At 48.4% G+C, this 16216-nt stretch overlaps 1 protein-coding gene and 1 pseudogene across 2 annotated transcripts in view; both read left to right on the forward strand.

Annotated features, from left to right (window-relative positions):
- MUC4 (mucin 4, cell surface associated) overlaps positions 1-15036 on the forward strand; it is a 51573-nt gene extending 36537 nt beyond the window's left edge. For both annotated transcript variants that reach the window (XM_039850798.1, XM_039850797.1), the window contains exons 10-24: positions 697-816; positions 1215-1423; positions 1927-2017; positions 2451-2618; positions 3222-3323; positions 3729-3962; positions 5081-5218; positions 6590-6771; positions 8357-8516; positions 9409-9588; positions 10022-10095; positions 11214-11278; positions 11363-11604; positions 13278-13440; positions 14534-15036. In XM_039850798.1, coding sequence (XP_039706732.1) covers positions 697-816; positions 1215-1423; positions 1927-2017; positions 2451-2618; positions 3222-3323; positions 3729-3962; positions 5081-5218; positions 6590-6771; positions 8357-8516; positions 9409-9588; positions 10022-10095; positions 11214-11278; positions 11363-11604; positions 13278-13440; positions 14534-14726 — 2321 coding nt within the window. In that variant the 3' untranslated portion in view covers positions 14727-15036. The remainder of the gene's footprint in view (positions 1-696; positions 817-1214; positions 1424-1926; positions 2018-2450; positions 2619-3221; positions 3324-3728; positions 3963-5080; positions 5219-6589; positions 6772-8356; positions 8517-9408; positions 9589-10021; positions 10096-11213; positions 11279-11362; positions 11605-13277; positions 13441-14533) is intronic.
- LOC120593095 (uncharacterized) lies at positions 13670-13778 on the forward strand (annotated as a pseudogene).
- Positions 15037-16216: the final 1180 nt, after the last annotated feature.

A 16216-nucleotide genomic window follows, 5' to 3' on the forward strand; every position in this document is an offset into this window, starting at 1 on the left:
TTCCTTCCCTTCCCTGGGAAGGGAAGGAACTGGGAGGGAATGGGGACAAAAGGGATCAATTTCCTGATCTTGTGATGTTAGGACACGCTCAACATTCCTTCCAGCTGACATCCTAGGGGTTTATGATTGAGTGCCTCTTGCCCCATCTCCACTTGCCCCCATAGCCCTGGCCCAGAACAAGGGCATCTTCCTAGGGAAGGGGAGTCTGACCCTAGCCTCTGGACCCAGATTAGCAGGCTATCTTGGGGAAAATATGGAGTCATCTCCGTCAGAGACCCTCCAAAGGAGCTAGAGGGCACAGGGGTAGGGGAGCAAGTAATGTATGTCCTCTACCCTCCTCCCTGTAATCCAAGCAGCATCCATAGTCCCCAGATCATCAGCCATGCCCTTCCACTCCCAGCACTTTCAGAGCAGTGGGACTCAGCACCCCACTCTTCAAGAAAGGGAGATTTTTAGCTCCAACCATGTTCTGACCCACCTGAGGGCTTGGCTATATGTGGCTCCAACAAACCTTCAAGGGAGACAGTAATTGGTCAATAGCCTAAGGCCACTGAGTAGGGCAGGATCTGAACTGAAGTGTGCCAATTTCTCAAACCATGCTCTTGCCACTCATCTTATACTGCCCCACCGAACCTTCTCGCTGAGTTCTGCAGGTCCTCCATGTCCCACCCCGCAACATGCTGCTATTCTCCACAGACCAAGAACTAGAGCCTCAACAGTGGTGCTGTCACTGGAATGACCAGCCCTCCTTATGTGCCCTGTACCAGCAAAGGTGGCCCCGCATCAGCTGTGCTGGGTACCAGCCCCCCAGGCCTGGTGAGGCTGCTGGGGCCCACTCTGGAGTAGGGTCAAGACAGAGGATCTGGGGAGGGATAGCCTCTCGGGGCCTGGACCAGGGCAACACTAGCTTCTGGACCAGGGGCAGGGTTGTGGCCACAAGAGAAGACGGAGATGGTTCTGCTCTGCGTCCAACGGCAAAAGGGGCTTTGGACCTGGCATTAGGGAGGGGGGAGGAATGGGGGAGTAAAAGATAATGAGCAGACATGGATGCGGTGGGGGCACAAAAGTGCAAGAGGGCTTCCAGGGTAGATTCTATAAGCCATGAACACCTCCCCGGCTTGAGTCTATCTGGGCAAATGCCCTGCCTAGGGGTATCATCGTATCTTAGACCCTTCCCTCGTCTACCATGCCAATGTGGTATCTCCTTTTTCCAGCCTGGATGTTTGGGGACCCACACATCACCACCTTGGATCATGCCAATTACACCTTCAATGGGCTGGGGGACTTCCTGCTGGTCCAGGCCCAGGATGGAAACTCCTCCTTCCTGCTGCAGGGCCGCACTGCCCAGACTGGCTCGGCCCAGGCCTCCAACTTCATTGCCTTTGCCGCTCAGTACAACTCCAGCAGCCTGGACTCCATCACAGTAAGTGAGACAGGGAACACTAGACATCCCTGCTCCCCTCGCAGAGAGTGTTCAGGTGTGCCTCAGCTGGAAATCAAGACCCAGGAGGAGGAAGAAAGAGGAAGGGAAAGGGGCAGAAGGGAGGGAGGATGCATCTTGCCAGTGTAGTGGTTTGAGAGTCACCCGAGAGACACAGGGAGGGTCCTGGTTCCACCAGCTACATGACTAAAGAAATGACTTAACTTCTAGTGCCTCAGTTTTCTTATAGTAAAATGGGGATAATAACATTACCTACCTCACAGGGCCGTTGTGAGATTTTAATGAGATAATCTAAGAAATGGGTCCCACTCAGAGGCTGGTCTATGCTAAGCACTCCAAGATGTTAGCTTGCAAAACCTCATTGTCACATCCACCATCACCTTCATCTTTGTCCAGAGCTCAGGTTCTAAGCTCTTTGCAGCCTCCTTTCTCAGCTCTGGGCCCACCTACAGGTCAGGCTTAGGCCTCCTCCAATTCCCTTCCAGGTTCAATGGTTTCTTGAGCCCGATGACACAATTCAAGTGCGGCTCAATAACCAGACTGTGACATTTGATACTAACCGTGAAGATGCAGAAGGTAGGCTGGGGACGGCCGCGAGGGTTCAGTGGGTGCCCCACACCTGGGAGCAGCGTGCTGGGGCGCGGAGACAGCAGCATGAGGGTAGAAGAGACTGGTCGCCACCCCTGCTGTTTCTTGAGCAGCTGTGCCTGAGCAGCTTCTTTACTCAGGAGCAAGACTTAAACTTTCCTTCCTCAGTTCTCTCCTTCCTCCAGTGCTGTGACAACCTCCCTGTGGTAGCCTTCTTCTTCAGTCCCAAGCTAGAAGCGGGTGGTGCAGGACTTGAGGGTATTCTGTGTGTTTGGTTTTGGGCCACTAGAGAAGGCGCCTCAGGATACCCCAGAGCTGCTCTCAGTCTCCTCTCTGCATTTTGAACCTTCGGTCCTGCCAAGTCTTGGGCCTGCAGGATCCCAATGCTGGTTTCTTCCTCATCTGTCTCCCAACATTCTAGGCCAGGAGATATTCAACACCACTGGAGTCGTATTGAGCCGCAATGGCTCGATGGTATCAGCCAGCTTAGATGGAACAGTGACCATCTCAGTGATTGCTCTCTCCAACATCCTCCATGCCTCCTGCAGCCTCCCTGAGGAGTACCGAAACCGCACTGAGGGCCTCCTGGGTAAGAAGCTGACAGGACCCTGCCTCTGAGTCAGCGGCCACCACAGGAGCCTGGACTCCCAGACCCCAGGTGGTTCCCCCTCCCATCGGCCTGTGGACATCCCAGGCTGAGTTTCTCTTTCTCAGACTCCTCGGAGCAGAACCCTGCAGGCGCAGAGCAGCAGGGAGGGACAGGGACCTCTTCAGCTACCTTTGAGGCTCGCGTCCTGTCCTCCTAAATTTCTACTTTTGGACAGCAAAGGGAGCATCAAAGAGCACTGGAAAGGGGGCAGCCAACAACGGCCTGTGCCTCACACCTCTCACACCTTCCCACTCCTCCCCACATTGCCTCCATCCCCTCCCTCTTTTTCCAACCCCTTCCTCTTCCTTCATCCCCTCCTTCCCTCTCTCTTCTTCCCACCTTAAAGCAGAGGGGTGGGACTCTGAGGTTATGGTCCGTCTTCTCCCCTCCTCTTGGAGGACTGAATCAAGAACAGATACAACATAAAGAGGCTTCCTGGGCTCCCTGCTCCTCCTCACATTTTGAGCATGAACTGCTGGATGCTCCCCAGGGAAGGGAAGAACTGTAATCCCAGGATGGCCGACATCCTACTCTGTCCCTCAGGAGTATGGAATGACAATCCAGATGATGACTTCAAGATGCCCAATGACACCATCATTCCCAAAGAGAGCAACGAAGAGACACTTTTCCACTACGGAATGACCTGTAAGTCTGAGCCTCGTGTGCTCTGGGTCAGTGGGGCAGGGCCGGGGTGAAGGAAGCTGCTCACGTGTTCTCCCTCAGGTCTGTGGAAACCAGATCTCTGTCCTTTATGAAGGAGGGGTGGAAAGCCAGAAGGCGACACTGAGGGTTCTGGTGTCACCCCAGATCTGTCCCCTCCACTCCCACCATACCTGCATCTCTCTTCCTGGAAGAGAGAACGAAGGAGGTGGGTGGCCCTCACTCACTAGAGCATGTATTTCCAGACTCAGACGCCGAATGTCAGCCTGTCCTTCCATGTCTTCCTCCCCATCCTAAACTACATAAAGTGAGAGTAAGGGGCAGGCACTGCAGAAATATAGCTGAAGTCCCATCCCTGGTATTGCTGCCTTTGTACTTCATGTGTTATAGGGAAAATCGACGGAACGAGCCTCCTTGGCAAGAGGGACAACAATCTGCCTTCCAACTTCACTCCTGTCTTCATTTCCCAACTTTTGAAAAACAATTCTTCGAGTGAGAATTTGACCTCTGAGTGTCATGGAAATAAACAATGCATTTATGACATCCTGGCCACGGGAAACACAAGCACTGGACTGCACACTAAAATGCTCTTTGCAAGCTACCAACAGATGAACGCCACCCTCAGTAAGTGGCGTGAGGCCCAGGGGGGCGTTTGCAAAGATAGGGAGAAGATGAGGAGCTCCCTTCTATGACACTCCTGTAAGAGACACAGTTTTTTAAATTTATCAGATTCTTTGACTCATTATTCCTCTGATGAAACCCTTCCATAACTCCCCAGTTCTCTCTGTCCTTGTGACGACCTTCAGAGTCCTATCCAGTTTACCTCTCCAAACTCTTCTTCTGGTGCTCCCACCTTGCTTCCTCTACTCTAGTCCCATTGGCTTCTTTATGTCCTTCAAACACACCAGGCTCACTCTAAACTCTGAGATGCCACACACGCTGCCGTCTTTGCCTGGAACACCCTTCTCCCAGACAACCACAGACTTACCCCTCGCCTCCTTCAAGTCTCTATTTAAATGTCACCTTTCTTGGCTAGCCTGTCTAAAACTTTACATTCACCTACACTCCCTATTCATCTTCCCTGCTTTATTTTTTCTCTTAGCATTTATAACTCCGGAATATATTTTCTAATTTTCATAGATATCTCTTTTATTATTTGTTTATTGCTGTGTTCTCGTTATCTAAAATATGCCAGACATATGGTAGGTGCTCAGTAAATACTTGTTAAGTGACTGACTGATTGAATGAATAAATGAATGAATGAATGAACAAATGAATGAACAAAAATGAAATGGAGATAGCAGGGCTCCAAAAAACAGAGACCAGTGAAAAAGGTTTGCTTCCTCTCTATTTCCTAATGAATGCAATGCCCATCTAGATATTACCCTCATGGTTTTTGGCCCTCTTCCAAAGGTAAAACGGTGCTGCTCTGAACAACCCTGTTCTCTGATTCATTTCATACCATGCCCAGCACAGCACTCTGAACAGGAAAAAACTTAAAATGAATCCTGCTCGGGGAGAAGATAGAGAGAGAATAATAAAGGTTTGGCCAAGCGGGCCATACAGCCCCAATCTGCTATGCATGGGTCTGATAGCAGGTACGCAGAATAATTCCTGCTTCCAAAGGCGGGTCACAGCCCTGGGCATGCTTCCCACAAGCAACAGGACCAGAGAAAGAGAGAGGTGGCATAAGGCGAGAGGGTGCCCTACCTCAGGCCCTGAATCCCCTCTCTGTGTTGCAGACCAGTACCCGCCCTCTATCAATGGCCGTCGTTTGGTGAAAGCCTACATGGGGCAGACCACACTGATTCAGTACAACAGCAGCTCTACGAATGTCACATTCACGCTCAGAAACAACTACGCTGACTTCGAGCTTTTTGGTAAGGGCGCTTGGGGGCTGAGGGGATGAGATCAGAGTCAAGCCGTGGGTAATCTTGCATTATTATACCCTGTGCAACTTCTTGTCACTATTTCATTGGAATATCTGGGACCAGCATTTCCTAGGAATGATTTCTTCAGTTCAAATAGGTGTCCCCACTTCCCCGTGAATAGTACTGATGGGCTTATGGAGATTCGGCCAGCTGGCTAGACTGACTCTGGACAATCACCAAGTTATTAGAATAAAGTATAACAACTAAAAAATACTAATCTAAGACATTTTCATATCTATTTTTTAAAAAGATATAATGTAAAACAAGATATAAAGAAATACAAATACCATTGTTTGGAATGTTTATTACTATTTTTATGTGTGTCAACCATATTTACCTACCTTTAGCACTCCTTGTCTGCTTTTCTGTGCTGGGACCAAACAAAGCTTTATTTTCTCCTCTCAGTAATGATGTGCAGACCTCCCAGGCCTGTAACCATGATCTAGGTCAAAGAGCCAAAGCCCATGGAATGCAGCTTGCCTTCTGTGGCCAGCACTAACTGTGCTCATGACTATTCTTTGCTAAACCAAAGCCCTTAGCGACCTTATTCTGAGCTCTGAACACCTCTTTGCCTCATTTTCTTTCTTTGTGCATAAGAAGCAAGTGCTCTGTCTGCTCCATTTTGCTCCATGTGGTGACCTCCCAGGGGCTAGGCAATGGCATCAGGAGATTTTGTCCTCCACTGGGCTTCTCTCCTGAAGAGTGACAGCCTGGAAGTTACTCTCATCTGTTCCCTAGAGTCAGCTCCCCTTAACCTGCTATTTCAAGGAGATTTTTCTATTTTCTTGAAAACCAAAAGACGGATTTGATCAGAAGAGTCCTTACTAAAATGTAGCAGTGTTTCACTGTAGTTTGGTGTCTAAAGGGGTGGCTGGTCAAAGGTTCAGGAAGCAAAAGGGGTGGGCGAGAACTCGAAGCAAGGGATGGGGCTGCTGTGAAGGCGAAGCCAGTTTGGCCTGCAGTGTAGCCTGGGGAAGTAGCAGAAGGATCCTGGCCTTTATCGTTCATCCCCGCTGGATGTTCCATCCTGGTGCAGACCCAAGCAGATTGCCATTTGGGGTCTCTTCAGGAGGCAACTGCCTTCCCTCTGTGAAGCTCCACCCTACAATCAGTTAGTTGGGCTGGTGTGGCCTCCAGCTTGGAGTGTGACCAGAATCAGCCCAGGAAACCAGCCTCGCTCAAGGAAATGCCCGATGAGATTTGAGGGGCGGTCTGAGGGGAGTCCAGCATTGACTCTCAGGGTGTTAGATGCCAAGATATGTTGGACAGTAGAGCAGACAAGGCTCCCAGCTCTCATTGATTTTGTCTTCCCTGGGACAGAGAATGGGACATTGCTATGGACACCAAAGTCTCTGGAACCATTCACTCTGGAGATCTTAGCAAGAAATATCAAGAACAACTTATCTTCTGTACTCCAGCCAAAGACCGTGGTCTGTGCTTGCAAGAGACAGAAACAGTGTTTATACAACCAGACCAGCGGGATGAGCAATTCCTCCATGGAGGTGAGTGCTGGAAGGAGGATGGGAAGGAGGTTTCTGTATTGAGGGGAGAGAAAGTGAGAATTGAAGGGATGTGATAATTCAGCCCCTCTGTAGTATTGTATGTGTTGGGAGGTGGGTAGAACTATGGTGGACAAGTAGAGCAGATACTAGTCTCAGGCTGCAAACTTACACATATAAGAAATAGAACCTTCTTTACTGCTTATAGCTCAATTGAATTTTTATCTCCAAGCTCCCATTCTGCCAGGCTGGTGAGAAACTTCCATTTCAGCCTTTTAGAGTTTCCACAGTGGTTCCCAGCTCCGTGGTTCTGGAAAAAGATGTGGGTTAGGAAAGTGCCTGTGTGGTCCCTGGGCACACGTCTACATGGATCACAAGCTCCATGCTCCCTCTTCTTCAGACCTAGGGAGGTGCTGTGCAGTTGGGTGCCTTGCTCAGGGAGCTTTTTATGAGGTGGCTTAAGATCCAGTCTGCCTAGAAGCACCACACAGCCATTTCTCTCTGGGATCTTATTATCATGTTGTTGAGCAGAGAGGTACAGGTCCCCTCTGATCTTGGCACACCTCAATCCCCTTTGTTTTCTCTTTTACTCTTTTGCTCTAGCCAAGATACTTGGTCTAAGTCCATGCATCTTACCCTATCTGCTTTATTTTTGTTTTTATTTATTTATTTATTTTGGTTTTAAAAGTGGACCCAGAAAAGGAAAGTGTTTGGCTGGCAATATCCTATGACCTCCTTTACCCCCTATACACACACACACACACACACACACACACACACACACACCTCTCCTGAAGCACAAGCAGAGAATTCCTACTTGAAAGGGGTGGGGGGGTGGGGAACAGCGGCTGGAAAAGGAAAAAATATGGAGGGGGTAAAAACAGAGATTAAAATCAGTATATTATTCTAGATATTCCAAAATGTCCAGTCTTGGGGCAGAAATGTTGGAGGGTTCCATTTCTGGGAGATTTCCAGAGTCATCTCAGTAGGGAGGTCAGAAAAGAGAGACTAGTGAGCTTGCTGAAGTTTCTAGAACCATAACTTTCCCTGTGCCATTGTTCTGGTTACGTGTGCTCTCCCTGTGGTGAGCAATGGGGCTCTAAATTCTTGGTTTGGGAGTCAGCAAGGGAAGAATGAGCAGGAGACAGTTTTCAAGGGATAGTAGAATATTTATTTATTTATTTATTTATTTATTTATTTATTTATTTATTTATTTATTTATTTACGTACGTATGTATGTATTTATTGCCTCTCCCAACTCCCCACCATCGTACTCTAAAAAGGATTTCGGGCAAAGAGATATGGTGTGAGAGGGAAGAGGCTGAGAACCTGGGGCAGGGGCCAGGCAGAGAGGTCAGGAGAAAGAATGGCCCAGGGTGCCAAATGAGTTGGAGAATAGCGTGCCTTTGGGCAGGGACATACAGGCCCAGGGCCTGGTCACGAAGGTGCTCAGTAGATGCCGACAGAACTAAAACAAGGACTCAGAGTCCATGGGTTCTCATACCCGAGGAGTCAGTACTGAAACACCCAGATGCCTGTAGTGGTTCAGCCTCCTCCTGGCTGCTCAGTGATCAGCAACCCATTTCAGGTGGCTGGCTGTGCGTGTGATGGGAACACCTTTGGCCAATACTGTGAACACACCAAGGACCCCTGTGCAGAGCAGTGCTTCCCGAATGTGAAGTGCATTCCTGGGCAGGGCTGCGAGGCATGCCCCCTGCACCTGACTGGAGATGGGCGTCACTGTGCACGTAAGCTAAAAACAGGGCCCTAGCCAGAGGAGGTTCTGGGGACAGGTGACATCTGGAAGGCCTAGGATAGCCATGAGTGAACCATTTCTCTCCCTTTGCTAGCAAGTATTGGGAGTGATCAACACATGTGGGTGTGGTAAGGAGGTAGGGTAGGCATGGTAGTATGCAAGGCTGAAGGAGAAGAGATTATACAAGCACTGGAGAAAGGCCAGAACAGAGTATCCCTGAGGCACCAATGGGGAAAGCCGAGGGCGAAAGACCGAAGGTGGCTTGGAGAAGAGAGGAGAGTTTCAGCACAGCCAGGGAACCAGAGGTAAGCTGGGCCCTCAGGCTCCTTGGGGCCTTCTGAGATATAAGGCTCAGGGTCTCCCTATCTCCCTAATCCGAACATTTGGAGGGGCTGCCATGGGAATCTGGTGGCAGGGGTGCCTCATTTTCCCTTTGAGTCTTCCTCCCAACTGTTCCTTGACCCCACATTCACTGGAGTCAGACAAGGGAGATCACAGTGAGGCCTCCACTAAGTCCCCTACAGCACCCAAATGAAATCTGAGCAAAGGCCAGAGCAGTAGAACCAGTCTTATAAAGGCAGAAAAGGGCATGGAGGTGGAGAAAGTCTTCTGGGTCCTTTCCTGATGAAAAGTGTCTGATAAACACTCCATTCTCTCAGAAGTGAAAGAATACAGACCTGGCAGGGGAACAAGGGTTGCTGGTAGAAAAATGTCTGGCAAAGGGAGAAGGATAGTTTGAGGTTCAAGGTGGCCCACAAGCAGAATGCAAATTGAGGGGGCTTTGGAGGAAAGAAACCAAGCCTGTCCTGGGAGCAGCTTTCCATGGACTGGGGGCTTCCCTGCACTGCCCAGTGTGGTGTTCCTGACCTCTGCTCTCTCTGCAGCTCTGGAAGACTCTGAACTCTGTCAGAACACGTCCTGCCCTGTGAATTACTGCTACAATGACGGCCATTGCTACATCTCCCAGACTCTAAACTGCCACCCTGCCTGCATCTGCCCCCAAGCCTTCACAGACACCCAATGCTTCCTGGCTGGCAATAATTTTACTCCGGCCATTGAACCAGGTACCGTCAGATGCCCCTACTATCCCCACCTCCACACTTCTCTCACTTGGGAGAAAATGGGGGGCTGTGGGGATCAGGGCTAAGTTCCTCAAACTCACAGGACAGAACTCCAAATTTCCCTCGGGTGGTGGTAAGTTGCAGGCTATGGGATCCAGTGGAGGCAGCTGTCATAGCATAAACTGTGAACCTGAGTGGTCTCATGAGGAAAGACTGAAGGCGACCTCATAGCTCAGTGAGCAGAGAGTCAGGGGAGCCCCAACCATAGTCAAACAAGCACTAAGGTGGGGATCAGCAGACTCAGTCATCTCTCCTGATTCTTCTGGTGACCTATCAATGCAGAATAGGGGGTGTCTCTGGACCGGCCCAGCAGTCTTTTTGGGTAAGTCTGGGTGAACCCATGTGGTGATTATGAATCTGCTTCTCCCATCCCCAGGTCTTCCCTTAAGAATCATCCAGCTCTCACTCAGTGAAGGAAAAAATGCCTCCAAATCAGAGGTCAACTCCTCGGTCAGTGCTGCAGGTGGCTCTGGGTGGGGAAGCAGGTTCAGGGTGGGATCTTAGCTATTACTTGTACATTCTGCATCTCATCATCCATCTAGATTCAATTACCCAAGAAGATGGGAGCTTCCTGCCTCAGGGAAGGCCTAGGGTGAGGAAGACAGGAAGCCCCAGGACAGAGAGCTCTGAGAGGATCTAGGGTAGCCAAATCGCCTCAGCCTCTCCTTCTGAGAGTCCCTAGAGACCTGCGCTTGGGTGTTATATGGGTGCAACACAAGGCATTGCACTTCCAGGAAGCTTTCTCTGACTTCCCAGAGGGAACTGGGGATTCCCTCTTTTGGGCTCCCTCCACTTTTCCATTCCTCAATCACAGGCAAAGTAGCACAGTGGTTGAGTTATTAAGGCTCCAGAACCCTACATACCCCGGGTTCAAATCCTGGCTCTACCACTCACTAGAGCAGGTGTAATAATTAGACAAATTAATTGTTGCCTCATATATAAAAATGGAAATAATAATAGTACCTGTGTCAATGGGTTGTATCAAGGTTTAAATTATAATGTATGTTAAGTACGGAGCCTGCTGTCTAAAACTCAATAAGTGTCAAAAGATTAGAATAATAATTATTACTACTGTTGCTGTGGTATTCCACACTCCAATAAAATCTGTTGACATCTGTCTGCTGCACCAGACTATGGACCTTTGAATATGGACTTTTCCTAAGTCACATTGACATCCCCAGCCCCTGACTATACCCTAGGTCTGGCTAAACATAATCGATGGTCAATATACATGTGGGAGAGAATGAATGTGTGAGTCAGGAATCAGAGGCAAGGTGGGAGCCATTCCTTTCAAATTCTCCCTTTATAATAGGAGGCTGGGGGTGGAGGGAGATATGTAAAGTCCTTTACTCATCGACAAACTTTTACTAAGCAGCAACCCATGCTAGTCACCAGGCTAGGCTGGGATGTGGGGATGAAGAAATGGATGAGAAATGTCATGAGGGTCCTGGGACTCACATTCAAAGACGGAAACAGACGGAGATGAGTAAATTGCATTAAAGTTGGTGGGGGTCTCCACTCTGGACTGGGTCTCACATCTACCCCCCAATGCCCATCCTCTGCCCTAGGTGGCCTACATACTGGGGAACCTGGACGTGCGGGCCTTTCTCTGGAACAGCAGAGTGGAAAAAATGTAAGTGGGACTGTCCCTGCCCGGCCCCGGCTCCTCCCTCTTACCCCTCATCCCTTAGCCCCTCATTGTGCCCCACCCATACAGTGATCCCCCAGCTGCACTGGCCTCAGGAAGCATCCTTCAATACTGGAGGGTCATCTCGGAATTCCAGTACCGCCCCCAGGGGCCTGTCATCGATTTCCTGAACAACCAGCTGCTGGACGCAGTGGTGGAGGCATTTCTACTGCAAGCCCTACGAAGGAGGTGGAAGAGAAGTGAGGGCCCCAGTAATGACGACGTGGTCTTCCACCCCATCTCCAGGAAAGATATAAGCAGTCTGAATGCTCGTGAGTCATTATCTTGGGGACAGTCACAGGGATAACTGACAGAGGAGGTAAACAGTGGGAGCTTGGCACGGATCTTCAGTCCACGCAAACCTATGGCGGAAAAATATTTTACAGTTTTCCACAGACACACAAAAAGCCAGTTAATTTAATTTTTGGTTTATAATTGTTGAGAGAAGTTGTAAACATTTTAGCCACCAGCCTTCTGGTTTCAAGAGCAGAAGCACAAAATACTGCTTAACGAGTCCCCATGTGCAGTTCCACAGAGCAGTTACTCCAACTGCTGCCTTCCTGACAACCGCTACCAATGGCTTTCTTTCTTTTAATAAAATTGTTAGTGATTTTGTTAAAATACCATTGCACTTCATAAACATAAACGAGGACATCCTTTTGCCTTTGCCCTCCAGCCGGAAGTTATTAAGTTGAAGGCTGGAGACCCCACGCAGGGAGAGAGATATCCCCTCCCCAAAAGGGTATAACCCTCTGCAAAAGCCATCCCCAGTCCAGGTTTAACACCCCCATCTAGAAAATGAGATGAGATTTCTGAGGTCCCTTTCAGCTTTGGCAGTCCCCGACTATCCCAGAATGGAAATGAGGTAAGTTGGCAAGCTTGTTAGAAAGGGAAAGGAATAGCCCGTCCTATTTTGGGAGCAAGGCAGAGAACAGGGCAGTGACCATGCCAAACCCAACAGAAGCTGCTGTGTTACTTGGGTCCAGGACCAAGCAAGAGCTTCTAGAATCCAGACTAAGCTTCCTCCCTGGGGCCAATAATGTGAAATCCTCCCACTACTATGTGCATGTGTGGTTGGGGGTTTGGGATGAGGATAAGGGAACAACTACCTCAGACCAGACTAAGCCTTTTGTTAAAGAAAATAAACAAAACCCTACAATTTTTATTATACAAGTACAATCGTTTATTGTGGAAATTTAGGAAACACAAGTTAACCAAATGAAGAAAAAAATCAATCCCCAGAGACAAATCCTTTTTGCACACATCCTTCTGAATTTTCTTTTATGTATAGGCACCTTCACACATATCAATACTGTTTTATAATAAAGGGATCAGATCAGATCAGATCAGATAACCTCCTCATTACTTAAACAATTGTGAACATATTACCTTGCATACTGTGTACCTATTCCCATTTGATAAATTATTTTATAATATAATTTAATATAGTGTTTTAATATATTTTAAATAGAATGTTATATTAGCAGTGACCATTTATTGAGTGCTTACTATGTCAGGCACCATACTGAATACCCTGCATATATTATTTTATTTAAACTTCAAAGCAAGGTAGGTGCTGTTATTATCATTTCCATTTAAAGATAAGGAAACAGAAACTGAAAGAATTATGAAATTTCTCCCAAATCACACAACTAGTCAGGAGCAGAGTTTGAATTTCAGTTAAGGTCTAGCTGACTTCAAAGCGTATGCTCTTAACCATTTCGTGGTGCTTACTGGTTGCACAATATTTTTTGTTTAACGAAACTTCTGTTAAACATTGTTGCTATTGTAAACCATACTGCTCTGAACTTCTGTGAACATGTGTATTTGTGCACTTTTCCAATTATTTCTAAGGATAAATGCCTGATAGGGAATTCTTGGTTAAAAAAGGTATAGGTTTGGTGTTAATTTTGCTTTCCGTGTTTATCTGTGCCCTACTTGACAGTGAACGTGAGCACACTGGAGGCTTACTTCAAATGCAAGGGCTACAAGAAATACCGCCTGGTCTACAGCCCATACAGTGGCTTCACTTGCATGTCCCCATGCAGTGAGGACTACTGTGAGCATGGAGGCCAGTGCCAGCATCTGCCAGACGGGCCCCACTGCAGGCAAGTGGGGCATGGGGTGGAGGGTAGGAGGAAGAGGGCAGGGCTGGGGAATCCAGGTTGGACAAAAATACTGCAGTAAGTCCAGAAAGGCCATGGTACCTCAGGATGTCTGAAAATTATGGTGGTTACCTTTGTAATCGACAGAACAGGGATCAGAAAAATGGGGACAATGGAAAAAACAATGTGTGAGTGAGTGCCTACTCTGTATGGAAAATAAAGGTGCTATATCGTCTATGGCCATGCTACCCTGAACGTGCCAGATCTCGGAAGCTAAGCAGGGTCAGGCCTGGTTAGTACTTGGATGGGAGACCACCTAGGAAGATCAGGTGCTGTGGGGGGTTGAGGGGAGGAAGGTGCTATATTACCTCTGAAATGCAAACTAGCTACTAGATGGGTATTATGACCATTTTAAAGATGAGAAAACAGCAGGCAGCTCAGGAATGATAAGGACTCCATCCAAGGTACCCAGTAAGTTAAGTAGCAGAATATGGGTCCCAGAGCCAAACTCTTCCACCTGATTTTGCTTCTTGGGCGGAAACCCTGCTATCTCGTTGTGGAAAAAGAACCCGATGTCTTGTGTCTAGGTCAGGCCTTGCCCCTTCTTAAAAGTACCAGGCAAGGTCCCTCTCAAACTGTCATCCCGTGTCCCCTTGGTTCATCAATAATCTGAGGGGCTCCTGGGAGGGGAGTGCACTAAGTCTGCAGGCCTGCTAAGGAGGAGAAGGGCAGAGCCGCCTGAGCCCTCTTGTCACATCAGTGTCCTCCTTCCACCTCGACCCCATTGTGAGTCCAGGCCCTTCCAGCCCTCTTCCCTCCGAGGGCCAAGGAGAGGATGGGTAGAGCCGAGGGTGGGGTCTTGTGACAGCGCAAGCTCACCTGTGGCCAGCCCCACTCCGCCCCACTGTCCTGATAGAGCTGACACCAGGTGAATTCACATCAGCTTGCCTTGCTTCAGCTCTGCCTCAGGGCTGACTCTGCCTCTTTCCCTAAAGGGAGGCCTGTGGAAATCTTCCTTTGGCTCCCGGAGGAGGGAGTGGTGAGGCTAAGGGCCCTCCTCCCCCTTACTGATTGTGATCTCTCTCTCTGTTCCCAGCTGTGTGCCCTTCTCCATCTACACGCCCTGGGGAGATCGCTGCGAACATCTGAGCATGAAACTCAGCGCTGTCTTTGGGATCCTCTTTGGGACCCTGGGTGTCCTCTTGCTGCTGGGGACTGCGGTGTTTGTGGTCCTGCGCTTCTGGAGCTACAGGACCCAGTGCTCCTACCCCCTGGACTCAGAAAGCTGAGGCTTTATCCCAAGGGGGCAATTGTTATCTAAGATACCTCAAGATCCACCCCAGCCTCCCCCGCCCACTTCCAGGCACCTTTTTGCTTTGGAAAGACTGGAAAAAGGAAAGTGACTGAAGGCTACACGATTCTTCAAAGAGAATGAATAATGAGAATTAATAATAATAAAGACAAGAGCACACCTTATCAGTAAACACAGAAGCATACAGGAAGAGGCCATAAAGACCTACTACATAAATGGATGGATTTTCACAGAGACATACCCACAAGGAGGACACTGACCTACACACACACACATACACACACACACACACACACAATGGGGTGATGGCTCTTGGTTAAAAACCAAAATTCATTTGCACATAAAACTCTCCAGTTTACTTCTAGTTAAAATCTATTTAAATAAAATCTTCGCCTTTTTGTGTTTGCAAAGCCATGTATTCCATTCATGATTTTCCTCTGGTAGCTGAAGGGCTGGGCAGTGGGATGAGGAGCAGAGGCAGGGGGGACCCAATCCTGCTTCGACCTTCAGTACTCCATGTTGGGAAGCTGGTTGCTCTGGCCCAGACTTGGATCCTTGCTTCCGCCCTCACATCACCTTCCTCCCCTCACCCCTACACAATCCAAGGCCTGGTCCTCTGAAGAGGATAGTAGTGATACCCCCACGCTTTCCCTGTCCTTTCCTGGGGCTCCAGGCAGAGTCTTCTGAGCATCTCCACCCCACGGCCCCTCAACCCCACTCTGTGTGCTTGGTCCCAGCAACTTGATCAGTTTCCACCTCACCTTTCTCCCTTAGCAGGCAGAATTTTACACCTCTCTTGTGTAACAACTCCAAAAAGAGTTGGTCCATAATTCCTGTGTCCGAGGTACTTCAATTTCAACTCTATGCAAAAACTGGGTGACTGCTTCTTGTTCCTAAATATCGAATCCCTGAAGAAATAATCTGATTGGTCCAAATTACAGTCAGTTGTTCATCTCTGACCCAATCAATTACAGCCACAGGATAGGGACGGGAGTCACATGATATGAACCTAGTGCTCAGGCTCACTCTTGTAGTGAGTGAGTAGTGGTCTTGGAGGAAGTTCCCACAGAAACATATTCTTTGATCTGAGCAGGGAGCCGAAACTGCCTGCCTTACATAGAGAATGACTTCTCTCAGAAGGTGAAGCCCGTCTCATATGTAGGAGACTGTGGCTTTACCCTCAAAGGCCCCCAAATGTAATCTTGTCTCCATATTAAACCACAGTCATTTAATCCCAGTATTCATTTATCAAGAATTAAGTACATAACCCAAATGGGTTCACTAGTGAATTCCACCAAACATCTCAGGAAGAAATTCTACCAATTCTCTATAATCTCTTTTAAAAGATTGAAGCAGAGAGGATACTTCCTAACTTCTTTTATAAGACCATCATTACCCTACTACCAAAACCAAAATAAGACATCATAAGAAAAGAAAACTATACATGATCTCTCTCATGAAATTAGA

This window comes from Pteropus medius, unplaced genomic scaffold (genome assembly GCF_902729225.1).
Source record: "Pteropus medius unplaced genomic scaffold, Ma_sr-lr_union100, whole genome shotgun sequence".
Lineage (NCBI taxonomy): Eukaryota > Metazoa > Chordata > Mammalia > Chiroptera > Pteropodidae > Pteropus > Pteropus medius.